The 19,062-nt window shown below is 43.4% G+C and overlaps 1 protein-coding gene across 1 annotated transcript in view; it reads left to right on the top strand.

Moving 5' to 3' along the window:
* The first annotated feature begins 8,002 nt into the window (after positions 1–8,002).
* The window catches only part of SLC25A37 (solute carrier family 25 member 37), a 42,189-nt gene continuing 31,129 nt past the window's right edge, over positions 8,003–19,062 (top strand). Inside the window, exon 1 of the mRNA XM_007426016.4 lies at positions 8,003–8,447. Coding sequence (XP_007426078.3) covers positions 8,181–8,447 — 267 coding nt within the window. The 5' untranslated portion in view covers positions 8,003–8,180. The remainder of the gene's footprint in view (positions 8,448–19,062) is intronic.

Below are 19,062 nucleotides of genomic sequence, written 5' to 3'. Positions count from 1 at the left end.
TTGTACCAGCTGCAGCTTTTGGATGCTCCTCAAGGGCAGCCCTGTGTCAGTCCAACGGTCCTGCAGGAGGAATTTATCCATCCTCTTCGGCACTGCTGTTTGATTATAACTGAAGACCAAATTCACATGGCTCTGGAGATCTGTGACAGTTCTCCAGAAAAGGGATGGGGATATAGGAATTCCACTGTTTATCTTGTTTTCATAATCTAAACCACTTGGCCCAGATTATTTGAATATCTGAATGTAGAGGTGTGTTAGGGAGGAAAGGAATGCAATTATCCACATCAACTTATAGGAAGAAGGTGGGCAACTTGTTTTAGAGTCAGCTAACATGCTGAGAGCAAGGGATTGTAAGAATTTAGTCACTTTCAGACATCTGGCAAGAATTAGGTCACCTCTCCTGCAACATGGTGTGTTCTGGCTCCACACAGCCACTGGTCTCAAACTTCATACCCTCTTCTGCAATATTGTCCCAAAGTATGAGTCTTCATAAAGCCAGCAAGCATGCCGTCCAGTTGGCTGGGAAGATGCAAAGAATGGATGCCAACTGAAGCACCCTCACTGCCCTCTTTCAACCCCACACTGTGGTTATTAGGGGGAAATAGTTTAAAGACCCCTCCCCATCTTCTCACAGTAGAGGAGAAGCAGCAAAGCCAACCCTTGGACCATTTGGAGAATTGGTAATGGTGCCATGATAGCTGGGCTGTAGGTATCCTTCCAGGAGTCAGAAAGTGGGATGAGGCAGGAATTGGCCAGTGTGAATCCATCGTCCCCACCCTGCATCTCCAAAGGAAGACTCAGAAGCCAGTCCATAGTTAATTGGCTTGACTTCTCAAGGCTCGTGCAAGTCTTACAACTTCATCATGAGACAGAGGAGGTGTATGTGGGACAGATACAGACTGCACAGATCAGTGGGCCTAAGTCCTTTGTTGTCCTACCCCAGTGATATATAAATTCTCTCTCCATTGAAGAGGAAGGAAGTCATGAATATTGACTTACATAAGTATTACATGAACATTTTACCAGGGAAAGGATTCTGCAGGTGATATTAGGCAACTTGTGTGACCACATTCCAGAGAGCAGTAGCAATTGCATGTACTTTGTGAGAAATTAACACATTTCTCTGGCACCAAATATTGGCCTTGCTCCAGCTCTACTTACATTTAAGTGAGGGCACCTGGAAAGACAGTGTAGTATCAAGCTTACATTGTAGGAAGAGAACCGTGTAAATCAACAACAGTAAAAAATCAGAAGTCGGAGAGCACCTTTTTCAACTAACAAATTTAATTGAAGGCCTAAGCTTCGTGGCATCGTGTGCATCTGATGAAGTGAGCTGCAGTTCACAAAAACTTATGCCTTTTAATAAAATTTGCTAGTTGGATAAAATGCTACCAGACTTCTAAGACAGTGCTTACAGTGTTGGACCAAAACTGGAGATACCCAGCTTGAAGTTCAAGTTGACTGCCAGAAATTAATTGGGAGAAATTGGGCCAGTCACCCTCCCTCTCAGCCCAGCCTTAGGGGGTTGTTGTTCTGGAGATAAAATGAAAGGAATTCCTTATCCTAATCCTTGATATTATGGAGAAAAGGTAGAATATAAATCTAACAAAAGAGAAATGGAGAAGGAAATAATCTGAGGGATTTGAGAAACATGTTGCTATATAAATGTATCTGCAGTGTATGCACATCCAGGATGCACATTAATAGAAATGCTTGTGTGATGGAATGGAATTGTGAAGGCCAGGCTCAGGGAGATAAGCATTTTCTTAGCTCGCCGCAGGAGCATGGGAACTACAAGAGGATGAGACTGGCGCCTCCCTGAGGAATTCACACTATTGTGGCTGGCTGGCTTGGGAGCTGGGGTTTCAGTCTGGGAAGATTCTTGCTAGAGGTTGTAGCTAATAAACATAGCTGAACTGATTTTGCATTGTCTCTTGGAGTTCCTTGGGCTAGGCCTGACATCAGTCTTCCCAGACTCAAATGATGTCAGGCCTAGCCCAAGGAACTCCAAGAGACAATGCAAAATCAGTTCAGCTATGTTTATTAGCTACAACCTCTAGCAAGAATCTTCCCAGACTGAAACCCCAGCTCCCAAAGTCCTCCAGCCACAACAGTATGAATTCCTCAGGGAGGCGCCAGTCTCATCCTCTTGTAGTTCCCATGCTCCTGTGGCGAGCTAAGAAAATGCTTATCTCCCTGAGCCTGGCCTTCATAATTCCATTCCATCACAGCTTGTCTTTAAAGGGGGAGGTCATTGTGTGCATAAAATCACATACAGTCATTTAGCAACAGGGTGGTTTGGTAGCACCATATGTGTGGGTTTCAGGGTGTTCCCCAGCCCCCACATGGTGCCTAAAAATTAAGTATAACTGTAGGTTCAAATTAAAATAATTGCTGAATTTCAGATGGCCAAATCTCATAAAACTTTATGCCAAAGTGCAATCTGGTATAAGATTGCTAAAATTTACACCCTGTGGCAGTTCAACAAGAACTTCAATATATACGAAATAACCTTAGCGGTCATTCAATCATTGGCCATAACACATTTGCAGCTTTGTTAAATAAGCAAACCCCTGCCATGTGACCCCACCCCCAAAAAACCAACTTCAAATGCTTCCAACTCAGAATCAAACGAACAACTCAGAATCAAACCCACTGAGTGAAACATGTTTTCTTTCCTGACAGTAAGTCAGGATTCCATGCATCTAAAAATGATTAATTGCCACTTAAATGTTTTCCGCTCTACTTTTGAGAACGTTCTTTCCTGAATATATTTTTTTACGCCTCTGCAATGCTTAGCCTTCCCACAAACACACAAATATACAGATTCTTCTCTCATGTGCATGCATGATGAGTCTACAAGGCACCACCTCCGTTTTAGCAAATAGTACGTTGTTTGTATGTATGCATATGACTGATATACTGTCCTTCATTGTATTTATCCCGGAACTATTTCTAATAAATGACAACTGCTGAACTTAATGAATCAAATGCAGACGAAGAGCCACAGGGCCAGAATCACCACCTGCAAGCCCCAAAGCGTAATCTGTAGCTCCAAATCCAGCTTCTGTCTGCCTCTAGAAGTCTTTTAAGTCTCTCCTCAGTGCTCATGTTGTGACCCTGTGGAATGTGGTCCCACAAGTGCCATAAACATCTACTGGATATTCCCTTCCTGCTGTCATTAACAACACCCCTACTCTCAAGTTCCTGCCCTGGAGATTGTGAAAGTGCTTTATTTTACATGTTTAACTCCTCAGTTGCACAACTGCAGTGCCAAAGAGCATTGGCCTAACCACGTGGAATTATGATAAGGGGTGGCAGCATGATGCTGAAGATTTTGGCCAGCCAATTCCACTTCCCTTCTCCATTTGTTTTCCATTTTCCCTACAAACAGTCAAACAGCATCTGTGAGATGATTAAGCATACTCAGTTCTGATCAGGCTAGGTGAGAAGTTGCCCTAATTACTGTATTATTTTTTTTTCTATTGGGTTATGGGTAGGGGTGGTGGTGGCTCTTTTTCCTTACGTTTTTCCACTTATTTTTTTCGTCTTCCCTCTCTCGAAGGTGCCCCTTCAAATCCAAATTAACGAGGCCATCTTTCTTGTGTGTAAGGGCTTTCTGTATTCAAAGCTAGCTCTTAGGAGCACTGAATTTGCCAGCAAGATAGGTGACTTTTGGAAAAAACAATGAGAAAAAATAACCAGACTTCCCATGTCCTCCTCCACTACACCATTCCACTATTTGACGAATCTTCATTTTGATTTCATTCTTCCAAGTCTGGCGAGGCTGCCTATTACACAAAACAGTTTATTGAAATTGCAGCCTTGGAAAGAGAGGGAGATCCAGGCCCGTAGCACATAGGAGAATAGATTAATTTTCTTCTCTATCCCCCCCACCCCGCTCGCCCCTTGCCTCAATCCTTATGAAAGCTGCCTGCTGCATAGTAAAAGAGGTGTAGTACTTCTACTGAAATTATACTAACCGTTTCTAAATTTACATTTCTAATCTGCATTATTATACGGAATGATGATATGTGTATTTCGGAGGGGGGGTAAAAAGTATGTGGTCATCATACATCATTTTAGTTAGGCCTAGGCCTAAGGCGGAGAAGAGATGGCAATGACAGAATCCTTGCTTGTTTGAACTACATTTGCTGTTTAAAATCCCATCTTCACTACCCTCACCATGAGAGAATGGAGAAGTGATAACCCGAAAACCCTGCTCTGCCATAGCACCGTAATTCACCTGGCATGATGTTTATTCATTGGTGCCAACGAACAACTTTCTAAAACTTTTCTAAGGCACAGATCTAAGGCTGTGCATTTGATCTAACGTTGGACTTATTTTTGTCACATTTTAGTATTCTTGTCTTTAACCTTACCTTTTTTATTGCAAGGTATTGTGAAAGCTTCTTTTTTAATGTGGTGCCGAGAGTGTAGGACTTTGGAATAAAAATCCCCAAACTCTGATACAACATCTTCTACTTTCTGTAGCTGCTCATTGATTAAGCCCTAGTGAAGAATGTCCTCTTGAATGCACTTAACCATGCACAAAGATATCCTGGATACATATTTTTTCTGCCATGTTCTCATGATGTTGCCTTGGCCTCATTCCCAGCCCATAAACAAGATAATCTTCATATGATCCTCAGCTGGACTGGTAGTCCTTAGTAATACATTATCCTGCATGAACATTCACGCATAAGATCCTGAACAGAACTGCAAGTAACAATGCTTTGCTCCATCAACAATTGTCTGGACTGCTATCTTTGTGTCTACCTTAAATAGATACACAGCCACACATCTAAACTCTTGCAGAATTCTAGTGTTACTTCGGGATTGGGTTTCTCCAGTGGGGAGAGAAACAGATTTTGAGCTATCAAGGAGGTCATTATGGATTATGGCCTAGAGTGTCCCATAGTTGTCCACAGTGATCAACAGCAACAAAAGAATTTGTGAGACATAAACCATAATTCCAAACCATTCTAAGGTCATATCAGCCAAAGTTCTTACGAGTAACCAATACTTAAAGGCAGCATAATCTTAACCAGGCAGTTTTTTTTTTAAACAAATCATTCTTTTTTCAAGTCTTTTTCATTGATCATATATTTAAAAAATAATGTCCCCTGCTTTGGGCTTTGTTTTTAATGATGAAAATTATTAGTCCAAACTGTTGCTCAGAGAATGAGAAAGATGGCTTTTCCCAATCTGTGGCCAGAAAATAATACAGATTCACCATCCGGCATTAAATCCATTTTTAGAAAAGACCTAACTGCTGTACTGTTCTTTATTTTTAAAGGGCAGCATATAAATTCACAAAGAAATAAATAGCATAATGGAAAGAAACAGCCTCAGCCAGCCTTCAGATATACGTTGAACTATCTTTCCTATCATTCCTGAGCTGCAAGGTCAAAGAGATTTGTAGTTCGATGCAGCTGAAGGTCATGAACATAAATTGCGTTTGGTGGAAAACTAACGAAATAAATTGTATTTGGTTGAAAACTAACTCAGGATCTGTTAAAAGCACAAACAGATGGAGGTCCTTCTGAAGCCCTGGTGGGGTAGCAGCCATGTAGCTGTGGATTTTCTGTTGGGTCTTGATCATTCAGCAAGTCATGCTGAGTTGCCTCTTGGCTTATCTTGGGCAGAGAATGAGTTGAAGGTGAAGTTTACTTCTCTGGCAGCACACCATGCCGGAGAAGTATGGAAGGGGGTGAGAGAGAACATCTCCTCAATCCATTTTCCTAACCACAATTTACTTGCAAAAGTAAAATTTAGAATCCAGACAATTTGAACTGGATGCTCTTTTCAGGGCTCCTCCCCCCAATCAGTAATAGTGATGCCTTTCAGATGATCTTGACTCCCATTTCCATTAGCCCCAGTTGGCATGACAAGAGAGACAGTGGGACTTCGAAAGGTCTTTTGAAGGGAAGAAGATACTGTTATTATTATTGAATACACAGCAATGTGAGATCACAGCTGCCAGGTTTTTAGCTGGTGTTGGCCTTCATTTCCATCGAGTTCTTCGCAAGAACCTAGGATGTCGTAATGTATCGGTGTAGTGTGCGGATCCAAGCCGTGTGGTCTTTTGTAGTTGACAGATGGGAATTTTATCAATGCGCAGATTTTCTAAGTGCCATCCAAGGTTTTTTGGAATGGCACCTAGTGTGCTGATAACCACTGCCACCACTGCTGGTTTATGTCTTAAATTATTATTTTGCTATAAGAATTGAGATTAGAGTCAACATTATGTCCCGTAAGTTTGTTTACAGTATTAATATAGGAAATTTTGAAGGACCTTTTTTAGGGCTAAAGATGGGTGAACATATGTAAAATAGAATGGAGGTACAAATAAGTGAATTCACACCAACGGAAGTAAGACTGACTTAAGGGCCAGTCTGGGTTCTGGCCGTCGCCGTTAGACAATACGGCAGATAGGAATGTGGTCTCCTGCACTCAGGGATTAGAAGTGTGGGTTGGGTCTCAGTGGCCCCTTCTCACTTGGAAGTCTACACTAAGAAGACTTAGATCTTTCCTACATTTGGGTTCCTTGCAGCATGTGCTGCAGTGATACAATCTCCATCCAATGAATCTGGAAGTCAGACATGATGGACAGGGCCTTTTTCACTGCTGGCACCAAGATGACGGAACTGTCCAACGTGGGAGTTTTCCAATTCTTCTTTTAACACAATCATTTCTCCTTGCAATGATCTTTTGAAGTTCGGCCACCTTCCAAACGTTGTTGGAATCCACATGATTTCCGATCATACTAGCTGAAGACTGGCCAGAGCTGGAGTTCAACATTTAGGAGGGTTACTGGTGGCCCACCCATTTTAAAGCAGCCTTGTGGGCACCATCCAGATATGTTGAACGTTCCCATCACTCTTGGCCAAGGTGGGTGGTGATTAAGCTGACTGGGAAGTTATGGTGCTTCCCAAACGGTCTTAGTTGTGGCTGGTAGCTTTTAATTGGATTCACACATCAGCAACCATAGTTTGTTGGACAAACCACCACTGACCGAGTTCACACAACATGCAAAGTTATAAAACACAAAGAACAATTTTAACATTTTAGTCCCCAACAAGCCACCTTATGGCATGTAAACAATAAATTGCTGTATTCCAAAATGCTTTGGGGGCAGAAGATGGGCCCAGCCTGCTTTTGTCATTTTTATTGTATCTGTTCTGTGTATGTTGCCTTGAGTGGTGAAAAGTGAAAGCAGAATAGGAATGTTGCAACGCATAAATAAATGGTCAGATCCTAAACAACACCGTAGTCGTTTGGTCCCGGCTTGGTCCTTTATGAAAACCCAGCCTCTGTCATTTGCCAGCCATGGTTCCTAGTGCCAGGCGTGATGCAAAAGCTACCCAGGGGTGGTTCGTTCAACAAACCGGGATCCAATTGCCCTGACGCCTGCCTGTGAGCGGGATCTGTGCGCACGATTATTTCAGTGCCTCCGTTCCATCGTTCGCCCTCCAATTCGATTTGGACTGAAACGCCTCTTTATTTTATCTTGCTTGGCCAGGCTAACCCACGGTAGAAAAGCAGAGCGGGACCTAGTGGTTCCCGACGGTGCAGCCGCCAGGGAAATTCCCGGCCCCGTAATCCCAACCGGGCGTTGCAGGCCGGCAGGACGTGTGCATGCCTCGACTCCCCCGCCCGCCGCCTCCCCCCCGCTCATCCGCTGAGACCTCCGTGGCGCTTCCTTTGCGCCAAGCGTGATGCCACCGCGCCCCGACCCGCCGCCGCCCTCGGCCGCCCACTCGCCCGGTCCCTCACTCCCCCCCCGCCCCGCTCGTCCGGCGCTCGCGCGGGGCCGCCTCCCCGGCGGGTGGAAGCGAGGGCAAGGCGCAGGCCCGGACCCCGCCTCGCGGGCGCAAGCACGGCCCTTTGCCTCGCCCGGGATTTGCTGGCAGGACTGTAAGTCACCTCCACCTCCAGCCCAAGCGCCACCCGCGGCTGCCAGGAAGGTGGCGCGCCTGTGCCAATGGCGCGCCGGGCGCTGCGCTCTTGCGCCCCGCCATTGGCCGGCGGCTGGCGAGCGGGGAGGGCGTGCCGGGGGCGGGGGGAGCGTTACTTTCCGAAGTGAACTTTCTCCCCCCGTCTCCTCCTTCCCTCCCTCCCCCTCCCTCTTCCCTCCCTCCCCTCCCGCAGCGGCCGCACTCCTTGTTTGCGCGCGGATGGAACTGAGCTGCGGCGTCGCGGGCAGGAACGGCGGCGGCGGCGGCACCGGCGGCAGCGGCGGCCAGGCGGCGGCGGCGGCGACAGCGACGCCGGGCAGCCCCGCGTCGTCCGCCGCGGCGGGGCTCCTGATGGACGTCGAGGGTCTCGGCGAGGAGGACTACGAGAGCCTGCCCACGAGCGCCTCCCTCTACACGCACATGACGGCCGGGGCGGTGGCCGGCATCTTGGAGCACACGGTCATGTATCCCGTGGACTCCGTCAAGGTGGGTCGGCGGCCGGCGGAGGGGAGGTCGGGCGCGCGGGCCGGCCGGCCGTCCCCGCCTGGCGCAGGGGAGCCTCCCCTGCTTCGGGCTCCCTGCCCCCGGATCCTGCGGGACCACCACTCCCATCGCTCCAGCCGGAGGAGGCCACCTTGCCCGGCGCGGCCAGGAGCCGCTGCGTTTGGCTGGGGAGAGGGACGCGTCCCTGGGCACTCCCCCCTCCGCCCCCCCCCCCAGTTCTTGCACCAGTCCTGTGCTTCCCCTTTTGCATTCCTGCCAGGGTGCAAGAACGAAGTTCAAGAGTGTGGGTTGCTGTAAAATATAACTTTAAAAAACCGGGGTCTGTGCAACGGCTTTCTTCAAACCCTTGCAGCTAGCGGTTGCAAAACCACCACGGCAACTTGTTTTGGGACAAGCCATCTTTGGGTAATTTCCGATCTGCTTCAGGCCGGGTCCGGAGAAGAGACCTTTTGAGCTACTTCCCTGGCGTTTGTTACTGTCAGCAAAGCAGCTTCGCCTTGGGGGTCTGCTCACAGGTGCCTCTGTCCTTGGACAAGGTACCCAGGTTGGCCCTGTACCTTGGAATGGTATGATAGTTACACTTATTGCTCATTATGGGCTTGGGATTTGGGGTATTTCCAGATGTGGCAGGTACTCTGCAGCCCTCCAGGGTTTTGCGTGATGCGTTGCTGGCCTTTCTTGGTCAGAGGGAGGAAGAGTTGGATCATAATCTGGAGGAGCCCTTCGTCTGGATAGAAACACACTTGAGATGCTGGCTGGTCACACAGTAAATCCTTGACCAGCGTGTGGAGGAGGAGCATCAGAATCAGCCTAATTAATTGGGCATCATTAATCCCCTGAATTAAGAATTAACCTCATTAAAAGGCTAGCAAATACTCCCACTTTAACCTGCAGCTGTAGTAGATTTGTAAAGAGCTGGGACAGTACCTAGAACACCTCATATAGATGTCACTGAGTAGTAAGTACATGTTGAACAGAGTCTAAAATCTGGAATAATAGTGTGTGATCATAGATTCCTGACCATCCTCCTCCTCTTAATTGGAGGTGATCTCCTTTCTGGTGGCACAAAGTGTTTACTCATCTTTCCTACCTTGTCAGTTCCAATAAGGATGTGGCCACACACACACATGTCCCCCCCCCCCCGTATTTCTACATACAGGTAGCCCCCAGTTTAAGAACAAGTTCCGTTCCCAAGGTCTGTCCTTAAGCTGAATTTGTATGTAAGCTGGAACAGTATTATAAGTAATAAGTAGTATTGTATAAGTAGTATTGTGTAATTAACTTGAATATTGTGTATTTAACTTGGATTATTGTGTATTTAGCTCACATTTTGCTACAAAAGGCTCCTTTCTTAGCTATGGGTCATCCTTAAACCGGGCATTCTTAACCCAGGGACTAGCTGTAGACCATTTTACTCATCTGGTACCAAGTCTTTTTTCAAAATATTGCTGAAGGTTGTGGGCTGTGTTATTTTATTTCTTGACCCCGTACACTTATGTGTGTGTGTTTTAGGATAATCTTGAGCAGGTTGATTCACTGAGGCTTATTCCCAAGCAAGCGTTTATGGCTCTACACCCCACAAAGGTATTTTCTTTTTGAATAAAACGCAGATGGGCTGAGAATACAACTCCAAGTTGCTGCATGGTGAATTCTGTTAAGTGCAGTCCCAACCCGTCTGTAGAGCATCAGGTTGGGGAAAGGTGATGTGATACAGTCAGATATCTTTCAGGACTCTCAGCCCAAACATGTGAAAAGATACCCCACAGAGTAAGTAAATAACTTTACTGTTTGCAACCAGCCAACTCCAGCTGAGCAAAATTGGGTAGATTTCTGTATTGCTTAACTTAAGCTGAGTTGCTTAGCATCAAAGAAAAGGAAGCTCGTGTTTCCTAAAAATCCATTTTTTCTTCACCTAGTTGAACTTTTGCGACAGTGACGGTTAACTGCCATAACTCCTCCAGTAAACTTTAGCGTGAGAAGCAGCGTGGCTTCTGCTACGGAATTACCCTGTATTGATGGGCAAAAGCTCTGAGTCTGATAAGGCCGTGGGTGTGGGTCTGGTACTACAACTTTCATTAAGAAAAATGTGGCAATGTGCTGCTAAGTTGCATCAGGAAATGCCCTGAGCTTTGCAGCTGGATTTCACCTGCAGTTCAGGACAGGGATAAAAGCAGGAAACAGATGTCTTCTTTCTTCCCCCCCCCCTTCCCTTGGCTGTGCTGTGTGAGTGCGTGATGAATCCAGTGGTGTGAATTTCAACTCTGGCTTCAAGAATTCTTTTATCGTACCACCTAATTCTAATTCTGGAGAAGCTGTTAAAGCACGTTGTTACTGGGTTGTCTTTTGCAACAGGGTGAATTCCCTATACCAGTGTGTTTCAACCTTGGCAACTTTAAGATGTGTGGACTTCGACTTCCAGAATTGGAGTCCACATGAAGCTGGCTGGGGAATTCTGGGAGTTGAAGTCCACATGTCTTAAAGTTGCCAAGGTTGAAAAACACTGCCCTACACATTAGCCACATTAGTCACTGTGCTACAAGACACATGGATGTGCCTGAAGCAGTTGTGCCCTCCATATAAAAACAGGTTACATGACTTTGGTGTGGTTGAATTCTGCATTCACAATGCTTTCCTTGGAATCCTATCTGGATTCTTCCTGCTGTTGATTCAAACTGGGGACATATTTCCAAGGGTTGGGCTCAGCTGCAAAGGTTTAGGACTCTTTGGCATGTTTTAATGACATGACCCCAGATACCTCTTGGAGTTTGTTCCTGATTTGGGGGGGGGCAGTAATTCTGTGCTCTGCCCTCCCTTCTCAATTTGGAGAAGCAGGTGGCATATTAAATGTGCAGTCTTGCTTGGAGGTCAGAGTCCCTTTCTATCCTCACTGCAGTTTCTCCTGTTAACAGGAAGAGCCTGTTTCTCTCTTCTCGTATCACATTAAAAAGGAAGCTTGTTCAGCTGGGTAGTGAACCTGCTGGAACCCTGTTTGCAAGGTGGATTAAGCCTGTGGAACTCCTTTTGTGGTGAGAGGGGCATATTGGCGAACAAGTGAGGGTTCTGCTTTGTTGTTGAAATTGTTGGCACCATTACAGTCTTTTCAGGGTGACCAGCTGAACAGGAAGTGAGAGAGCCCTGGAGTGCCACCACGAACTTGGGGCAGCAGCGTGAGTAGAAAAAGTGATTTTGTGCATCAACTGTACTGTTGAGCATGTGCTGAGGGTCTTTTTTTCACCGCCGAGTGGCTGAAGTCTTGTCCCCCTATGAGCTAAGTCATGCTTGGTTGGTTTGGGATCAAGTGTATTGTGTGAACCCTCCTAATTGTGGTGTATGGTTAGCCTTGCGAGGTAGTCTTAAACAAACAGCATACCCAGATGTACTAGCTCTAATGTTATTGTATGGTTACGTTAATGGAATCTTGCAAGTCTGAAAGCCCATCTCTCCCCACCACCACCATCTTTACAGTCCAAGAAACAAGGAAGCTTCTGAGATGTTTACCATGTCCCCATTGCATCTTTGGGCTCACCTGCCTCTTATCGGACTGTTGTCTGTGGCTCTTCTGTCTGTCTCCCAAGGTCATTCCCACATACCATTACATTAATAAACTATTATGGAACAACCCATGCTTTGCACTGTACAAACCAGATTGCTGCATTAGGTAAAAGAATTTCGTGTTAGTTGTCACAGGCAAGTCTGAAAAAACTGAATGATGATAGAGCATGAGATTTGGTGTTGGCATAACCCCGGAATTAGCTTAACTGACTTCCTGGCCCTTTGTTGAGATTTTGAAATTTTGCTCCCATTTTTGATTCCCTCCCAGGCCAGCATAATTTTAACCATGACTGGTTTGAAACCAGCTAACTCTAGATTATGGGTAGAAGATGGGCTTATTCTGGAAAACCATTGGGAGGATTAATCACACTTTAGGGGTCAGATGATGCAGTAACTGGTAAATCCAGAATGGAGAATAAAATTGTATGTAGCTGCGCAAATGAAATTGTATGTAGCTGTGCAAAAGAAGAAAGGTAGACCAAAGTGTGTAAGAGTGTGGGGTGGCTAGGAGTTTTGCTCTCACAATAAATCCCCTCCTGTTTTAATAAAATAATTATGTTATTATTTTAATTATTAATAATAATAATTTATTAATAAAATTATTAATAAAATAAATACATAAAAACAACTATGTATAAAAAACAGTAAAAACATGTCCCCTCCTGTTTTGTGTATTGTTACTGTTTTTTATATGTAGTTGTTTCTATGTGTTTATTTTTTTAAATTGTTGTACGCTGCCCAGTCACCTTGTGTGAGACAGGCGACTATATAAATACGATCGATAGATAGATAGATCGATCAGTGTGCCATCTAATTCTAGCCAAGTATATGTCCTAAAGGGAGGTGAAATAGGTAAATGAACCAGAATACTGTAAACAACGTTTGCAAAATTGGGCAACTTTCAAAGATTGATAGTATTCGCTTTCTCCCCTACTAACAAATTTAAATGGTTTTCTTGAAAACTAAATCCTTTGCTTTGAGGGAGCATTGCCAAATGGCTCACAAAACAACATAAACCATTTTAAGCATACCCTTTAATTTTTCCAATATGGTGATTAGGCAGGCTTAACAGATTAGAGATCTGTAAAACGTAGAAAAGCGACCTGAGCTTGGGGAAATTCTCTTTCTGTCTACGTGCATTACAATTTCCAGCTGCATATTTGCACAGATATTTGCAAACGTTTGATGGCGGTTTGAATGGTTGTTTGGTAGGTAGAAAAAAAATTGTCAGTGGAACTGGGGCAAAAAATATTTGTATAACATTAACTTTATTACAGTGACTAACCCAATAAGTACCTTAATTGTCAACAGGCACGACCCATTTGCAAATTTATTTATTCTGTTCAGTTTTATAATAAACGCAATTGTAAAAACAACTATTTAACTCTTATTGCAAAACAATAATATTTAAAATTGCAACAAATTTTAACAACGCTTAGGTCAGGTTTCGGTAGACAGCTCTGGCCTTTATCTGTGGCCATCTAGAATCGATCCAAGAAAATAGTTATTCTAAATAATAAACACAAGCTAATCGTCTAAAAATGATGTATCTGCTAATTTGGAACACAGAAATCTATCTGTCAAGAGCGGAGACACTGTTTTCCAAAAAATAGTGTTTGACGTGATTTTATTTGCCTTCATTTCTATATATCATTTTAAGAATATGGGGTGGGTTGGAATAAAGTTGGTTTACATGTTTTCTTTCTAGTATGCTGGTCTTACATCTTGTGGCTACTTAAGAACATTTTGTTTGTTCTTTCAGGTTTGACAACAATAAAATTAAAGCAAAATAATAGCACCCCCCTTTAAAAAGTTAGTATGGCTATAGTTTGACTAGCCTTCCAACTGCAGTTGATGTCTTTGGGCCTTCTTTACATGCTAGCTTATGTTTTTCTTCTCTTCTCTGGGCATCGCTTGTTGTCCTTTTATTTATATATTTATATATTTTATTCAGTTTATATCGTCGCCCATCTCACCTAAGTGACTCTGGGTGGCTACATAATTAAAACAACAATAATTAGAAATAAAAATAAAATAAGAACTATTAAAATAATTAAAACAATACAACTAATTTGTGGGAGAGTACAATAAATTATTAACAATGCAACCAGCCAGCAGGCTTGATACCACCACCAGACCCCCAGGCACGATGAAAAGACCATGAATTAAGAGTCTTCCAGAAGGCCAACAGGGTTGGAGCTAATCTAACCTGGGGTGGGGGGATGATGTTCCAAAGGCCGGGTGCCACAGCAGAAAAGGCTCTCCTCCTGGGTCCCATCAGATGACATTCCTTAACGGATGGACCCTTAACATGCTTCTCCTGCCAGACCTGATGGGGCAGGTAGATGCAACCTTATACAGATAGTCCTCGCTTAATGACCACCTTGTTTAGTGACCGTTTGCAGTTACAGTGGTGATGGAAAAGTAACTTCACAACTAATGCCAACATTTACAATCTTTGCAGGTCTGTAAAGCAAAGGAAAGCTGAAGTAAGATTGTAAGCATAATGGTGTTCATGCGATTTTTCACTTACTGACTGCTTTGCTTAACAACCGAGTTACCGGCCCCAATTGTGGTCCCTAAATGAGGAATATATATATATATATATATATATATATGTATGTATGTATGTATGTATGTGTATATATATATATATGTATGTATGTATGTATGTTAGCGTACTTCATGTATTTCCCAGTTAGTGGGTTGCGGAAGATAGTGTTTATATTAGAGATCCTACTTTGCACAGGATGAAGGAAACTTGGGCTTCAGTTTCACATGTGACATGCTGGTCAAAGTGTGGCAAAACTGGCCAGCACTGTCTTTAACATCAGCAAGAAATGCTGCATGTGGCACAGATATGGTTAAGGTCCATCACCTGGTCTACCTTTTTCCTATCTTACTCAACCGTGTTATGTGAAAATCTCTGTTGAAGAAGCCACGATGGGTGGTGGAAGGTTGGCTGATGACCATTGGATATGGAAGATTGCGACCTGGGAAGAGGAGTGAATGGTAAAGAGCAGGAATTAACAAAGGAAAGGAAGGGAAGAAAAATGGATATGTAGTGTGTCTGTAAAACGAAGTGACATGGGAAGGATATAAGAAGGTGGTCAGATCTTATGGAGTAGGATTGATGAATTCTACTCCATAAGTAGAAGAAGTAAATGTTCCCTACATAAGTAGGGAAGTAAGAATAATTTAACTATGAATGAATTTAAGTATGAATGAAAGCGCTAAAATGAATGTTGGAAAGTTTGAATTAATATCAGTTAGCTTGTTACTGGGTATGAAAGTAGGAGTCCTTAGATTGACGATAGTTATATGTTATGCTCTAGTGCAGTGTTTCTCAATCTTGGCAGCTTTCAGGTGTGTGGATTCCAGCTCCCAGAATTCCCCAGCCAGCTAGCTAGCTGGCTGGGGAATTCTGGGAGTTGGAGTCCACACATCTGAAAGCTGCCAAGATTGAGAAACACTGCTCTGGTGAATGATGATACTGGAAGAACCAGGGATGATTCTGAATGAATGTGAACCGGGCAATTTCTGTTAAGTGACCTGAATGGATTGGTACAGAAACAGTGACAAGGTGATTCATAGAACCAAGTATGAATGAGCATACGATTGTTTGGTGAGTATTTGCTTAGGAAAAAGACTGTTTTGATGCATGATTTAAGCTTAAGTCTGTTAATGAGTACACATCCAAAAAGAATTGGTGAAAAACCATGACTGATTTGATCATTCATGGTGCAAGATTGAGAGAACTTGTGAGAGCCACAAGGATAAGAAGAGATTCTCTGTAGGGGGCTGACGTTATTGAGTAGTCAAGATGGATCTTGGTAAAAAATGGACATGGAAGAAAAGAAAGAACCTGGAGTGAAAGTAGAACAGCTCCTGTATGAAAAAATTGTTAGAAAATAGATTAATTCCCCCCCGCCCCCTGAACGTGAGAGGATGTGGAAGCTGTTTAGAAGCAAGTAAAAACAATACAGTGGTATGAAAAATGATGATAGAAAGGAAGTATGGATGAGAAAACATGCATATAAGAGAACGATTTCTGTGAAAAATAATGGTATTGGATAATGTGTATAGAGAAAAGAAAACATCTCCAAAGAATAAGTCAAAGAGCAGAAATGGTAAAGATGGAAGAGAAAATACACAATTTTGATGAAGATAAAGCATGAAAGTGGGCAAAGAGGGCTAAAAGTGGATCTTCCAGCAGAGTGAAAGGAATTAAAAATCAAAGCGATTAAATGATTTGGAGCTAACAAAGATGTTAAAGAGCTGGATGGAGTAAGTTAGAGATTGGTGTGGAAACAAGAGTATGTCAGACAGGGCGATTGAAACAAATGCTGTAAGTGTAAGCATCCAAGAACGAGGCCATGAAAACGAAGCGCTTTGGGAATGTTGAAAGACGTTGAGGCTGCAGGAGTATTTATTTATTTATTTGTCACATTTATAGAGCTGCCCATCTCACACAGAGAGACTCTTTCCGACAGGCCTAACTGGAGAAATGTTAAAATAAGGATGCAGGTTGTTCATGGAGCGGTTGTGTGACTTGTTTAACATCCTTGTGAAGACTGCATCTGTGCCTGCCAAATGGAAAAATGCTGTTATTGGTGTCCTATAGAAAGGGAAAGTAACGTGACTGGAGGCAAAAATTACAAGGGGATTAATTTACTAAGTGGGAATATGATAGGCTAGATCAGTATTTCTCAACCTTGGCCACGTTAAGATGTGCGGACTTCAACTCCCAGAATTCCCCAGCCAGCAAGCAAGGCTGGCTGGGGAATTCTGGGAGTTGAAGTCCACACATCTTAATGTGGCCAAGGTTGAGGAACATTGGTCTAGATTCCGATCAGAAGACTATATGAGGTGACAATGACAAAAATGTAGGAAGTTCAGTGAAGCTTTGGCCTGATCACAGGGTATACAACCTAGATTTTTGCTCTTCAGTAGGTCATTGAGAAGGGCACGAATGTGAAATGTGAAAAAAGTATACTGTTTGTTGATTTAGAAAAAGCATGTGGTAAACTGAATCGGCTTGTACAGTAGTCTGAAATGTTTTTCACGTGAGTATGGAGTCAAAGTCTGCTTTCTAAGCGTGATAAGAATCGTGTCTGATGGATGCAAAACAGGTATGAGTCTACCGTAAATGGAATGTGTAGCAAATGGTTCTTGTTAAATAAGGAATAAGACCGGGCTGTGTAATGTCTGTATAGTTGTTTAAGTATTTTTGCATAAATCTATAGGAATGCTTGGGGTGACATTAGGAATATGTGGATTGGGGATGGGAATCTAGGCACATTTTTGTACGCAGATAATTCCCTGTTGTTGAACGTTTTGTGGGGAATATTAGTTGGATTGTATGATACCGTAAGGAGGGAATTTGAAAATTAACATATCGAAGACCAAGGTGGTTGTGTTTGACAGCAAAATGGAGTGAATGGATTGTAAGTTAAATGTAGAAACTAGAGGCAAGGGGATGGTTTAGTTTAGTTGGGAAAAAAAGATGGAGAACTTTTAAGACGTGCCAGGGCTGGTAGAAAGGTTTGCGAGAAGCATGGGATCTGTTGTCAGGATTTAATATTGGTTGAAATAAGTGAAAATGGTTTTAGCTCATGTTACTTTAATTTATTTGGCTTACTGATTTTTTCCTCGTGTTCACTTTGCATAATATTGCTTATTCCAAAAGGAAATACCTTGATGTGTCAGTATGTATTTTTAAATTTTATCGTATATGCAAATGTATATGCTGTGCGCTTAAATGAACCTGGGCAGCTTACGAAAGGTATTTCTCTCTCTGCACCTGAACCTCAAAATCTCTGAGAGATGAAGTGCTATATTGGTGTGTCTGGCTGAGCATTTTCTGTGGCTGCCCTCAGCTTGGGATGTGGTTTGGCCCTACAGTGATCTAGAGATTTTTTGGAGAATAGCTGCATAGAAATATTTTCAGATAATTAAAATGTACTTGGGCATGTTTGCAAGATGAGACAAGTAGAAATGGTTGGGCAGTGCACAATAGCATGCTTATTTATTCCTTATTTATTCCTGAGTGTTATGTTTGAATACAACTACACTATTGGCATGAGTTCCAGAGGGATCAGCCCTTTGAGTTAGGGCAGGTCAGGAAATAGACAGTGCAAGGGTGACTGAAATTCTACTTTATTAATGCAGGCATTAATATAGTAACACAATCTTGAAACCCTGTCAAAACTTTCCTTTGGATACTCGGATAAGCAACAGACTCAAGATGGGGCAGAAAAATTAGAAAATAGGGCAGGGTTATCTTGAGTTTCTTTCTCACCCGCTCTTCCTTCCCAGGGGGAAGTGAACATTTACTTAACAGTTCTAGCATTCCTGCTTCAAGGCTACCTCCATACTCCTTTACAAGAGGTAAGAACCCCTGGTTCTCCAGATGCTGCTGAAGTACAACCCCCAGCAGCCTTAGGCAGCGTGACCAGTATTGAGGGATACTGGGAGGGGTAGTTTAGGAGATATTTGTTCTCCACTGGGCCTTAGGTTGGATGTTGTGGCAGGGTGAGGTCTGCAAGTAAAAATAAAAAGATCTATATCTGCAAGGTGTCCATAAATCCAGATGTTCTACAGAAGAAGACAACAGAATGTGAGAAGGGGTGATCTATATGTTGCACTAGTTTTGCCTAAGGTGGTGGTTATTGTTGTGGGGGAGGCCTGGAGTAGCATGTAGGGAACAAGGCTAGGCTGAAAAATACCTTGCACACATTACTTTTACATAAGGTTATGTTGAATCCACCTTTCTTCTCTGTCCTCTCCTCCACCCATAAGAAGCCGTGTCTTTAGTTTTATGAAGCCAGAGGTCCTTGATTTGACGTGGTGAACTGGGGCCTGGTCTCTCCTGTTTTCATCACTGATGACCTACCCTGCCATTCACTTAAAATGATAAAGCTGCTTGGGTGGTTTTTCCAATCAGTTTCCACCATAGAATTTCTCTGTGGTCAAATAAGTGTAATTGGCAATTCATATTTTCTGTATGGTGTGTCTTCTAAACAACATTTTAACACCGCATTCT

This window comes from Python bivittatus, unplaced genomic scaffold (genome assembly GCF_059951505.1).
Source record: "Python bivittatus isolate LINGU-HERP-01145 unplaced genomic scaffold, Pbiv_v1 ctg000680_np1212, whole genome shotgun sequence".
Classification (NCBI taxonomy): Eukaryota; Metazoa; Chordata; class Lepidosauria; order Squamata; family Pythonidae; genus Python; species Python bivittatus.
This window is presented reverse-complemented; position numbering and strand designations above follow the sequence as displayed.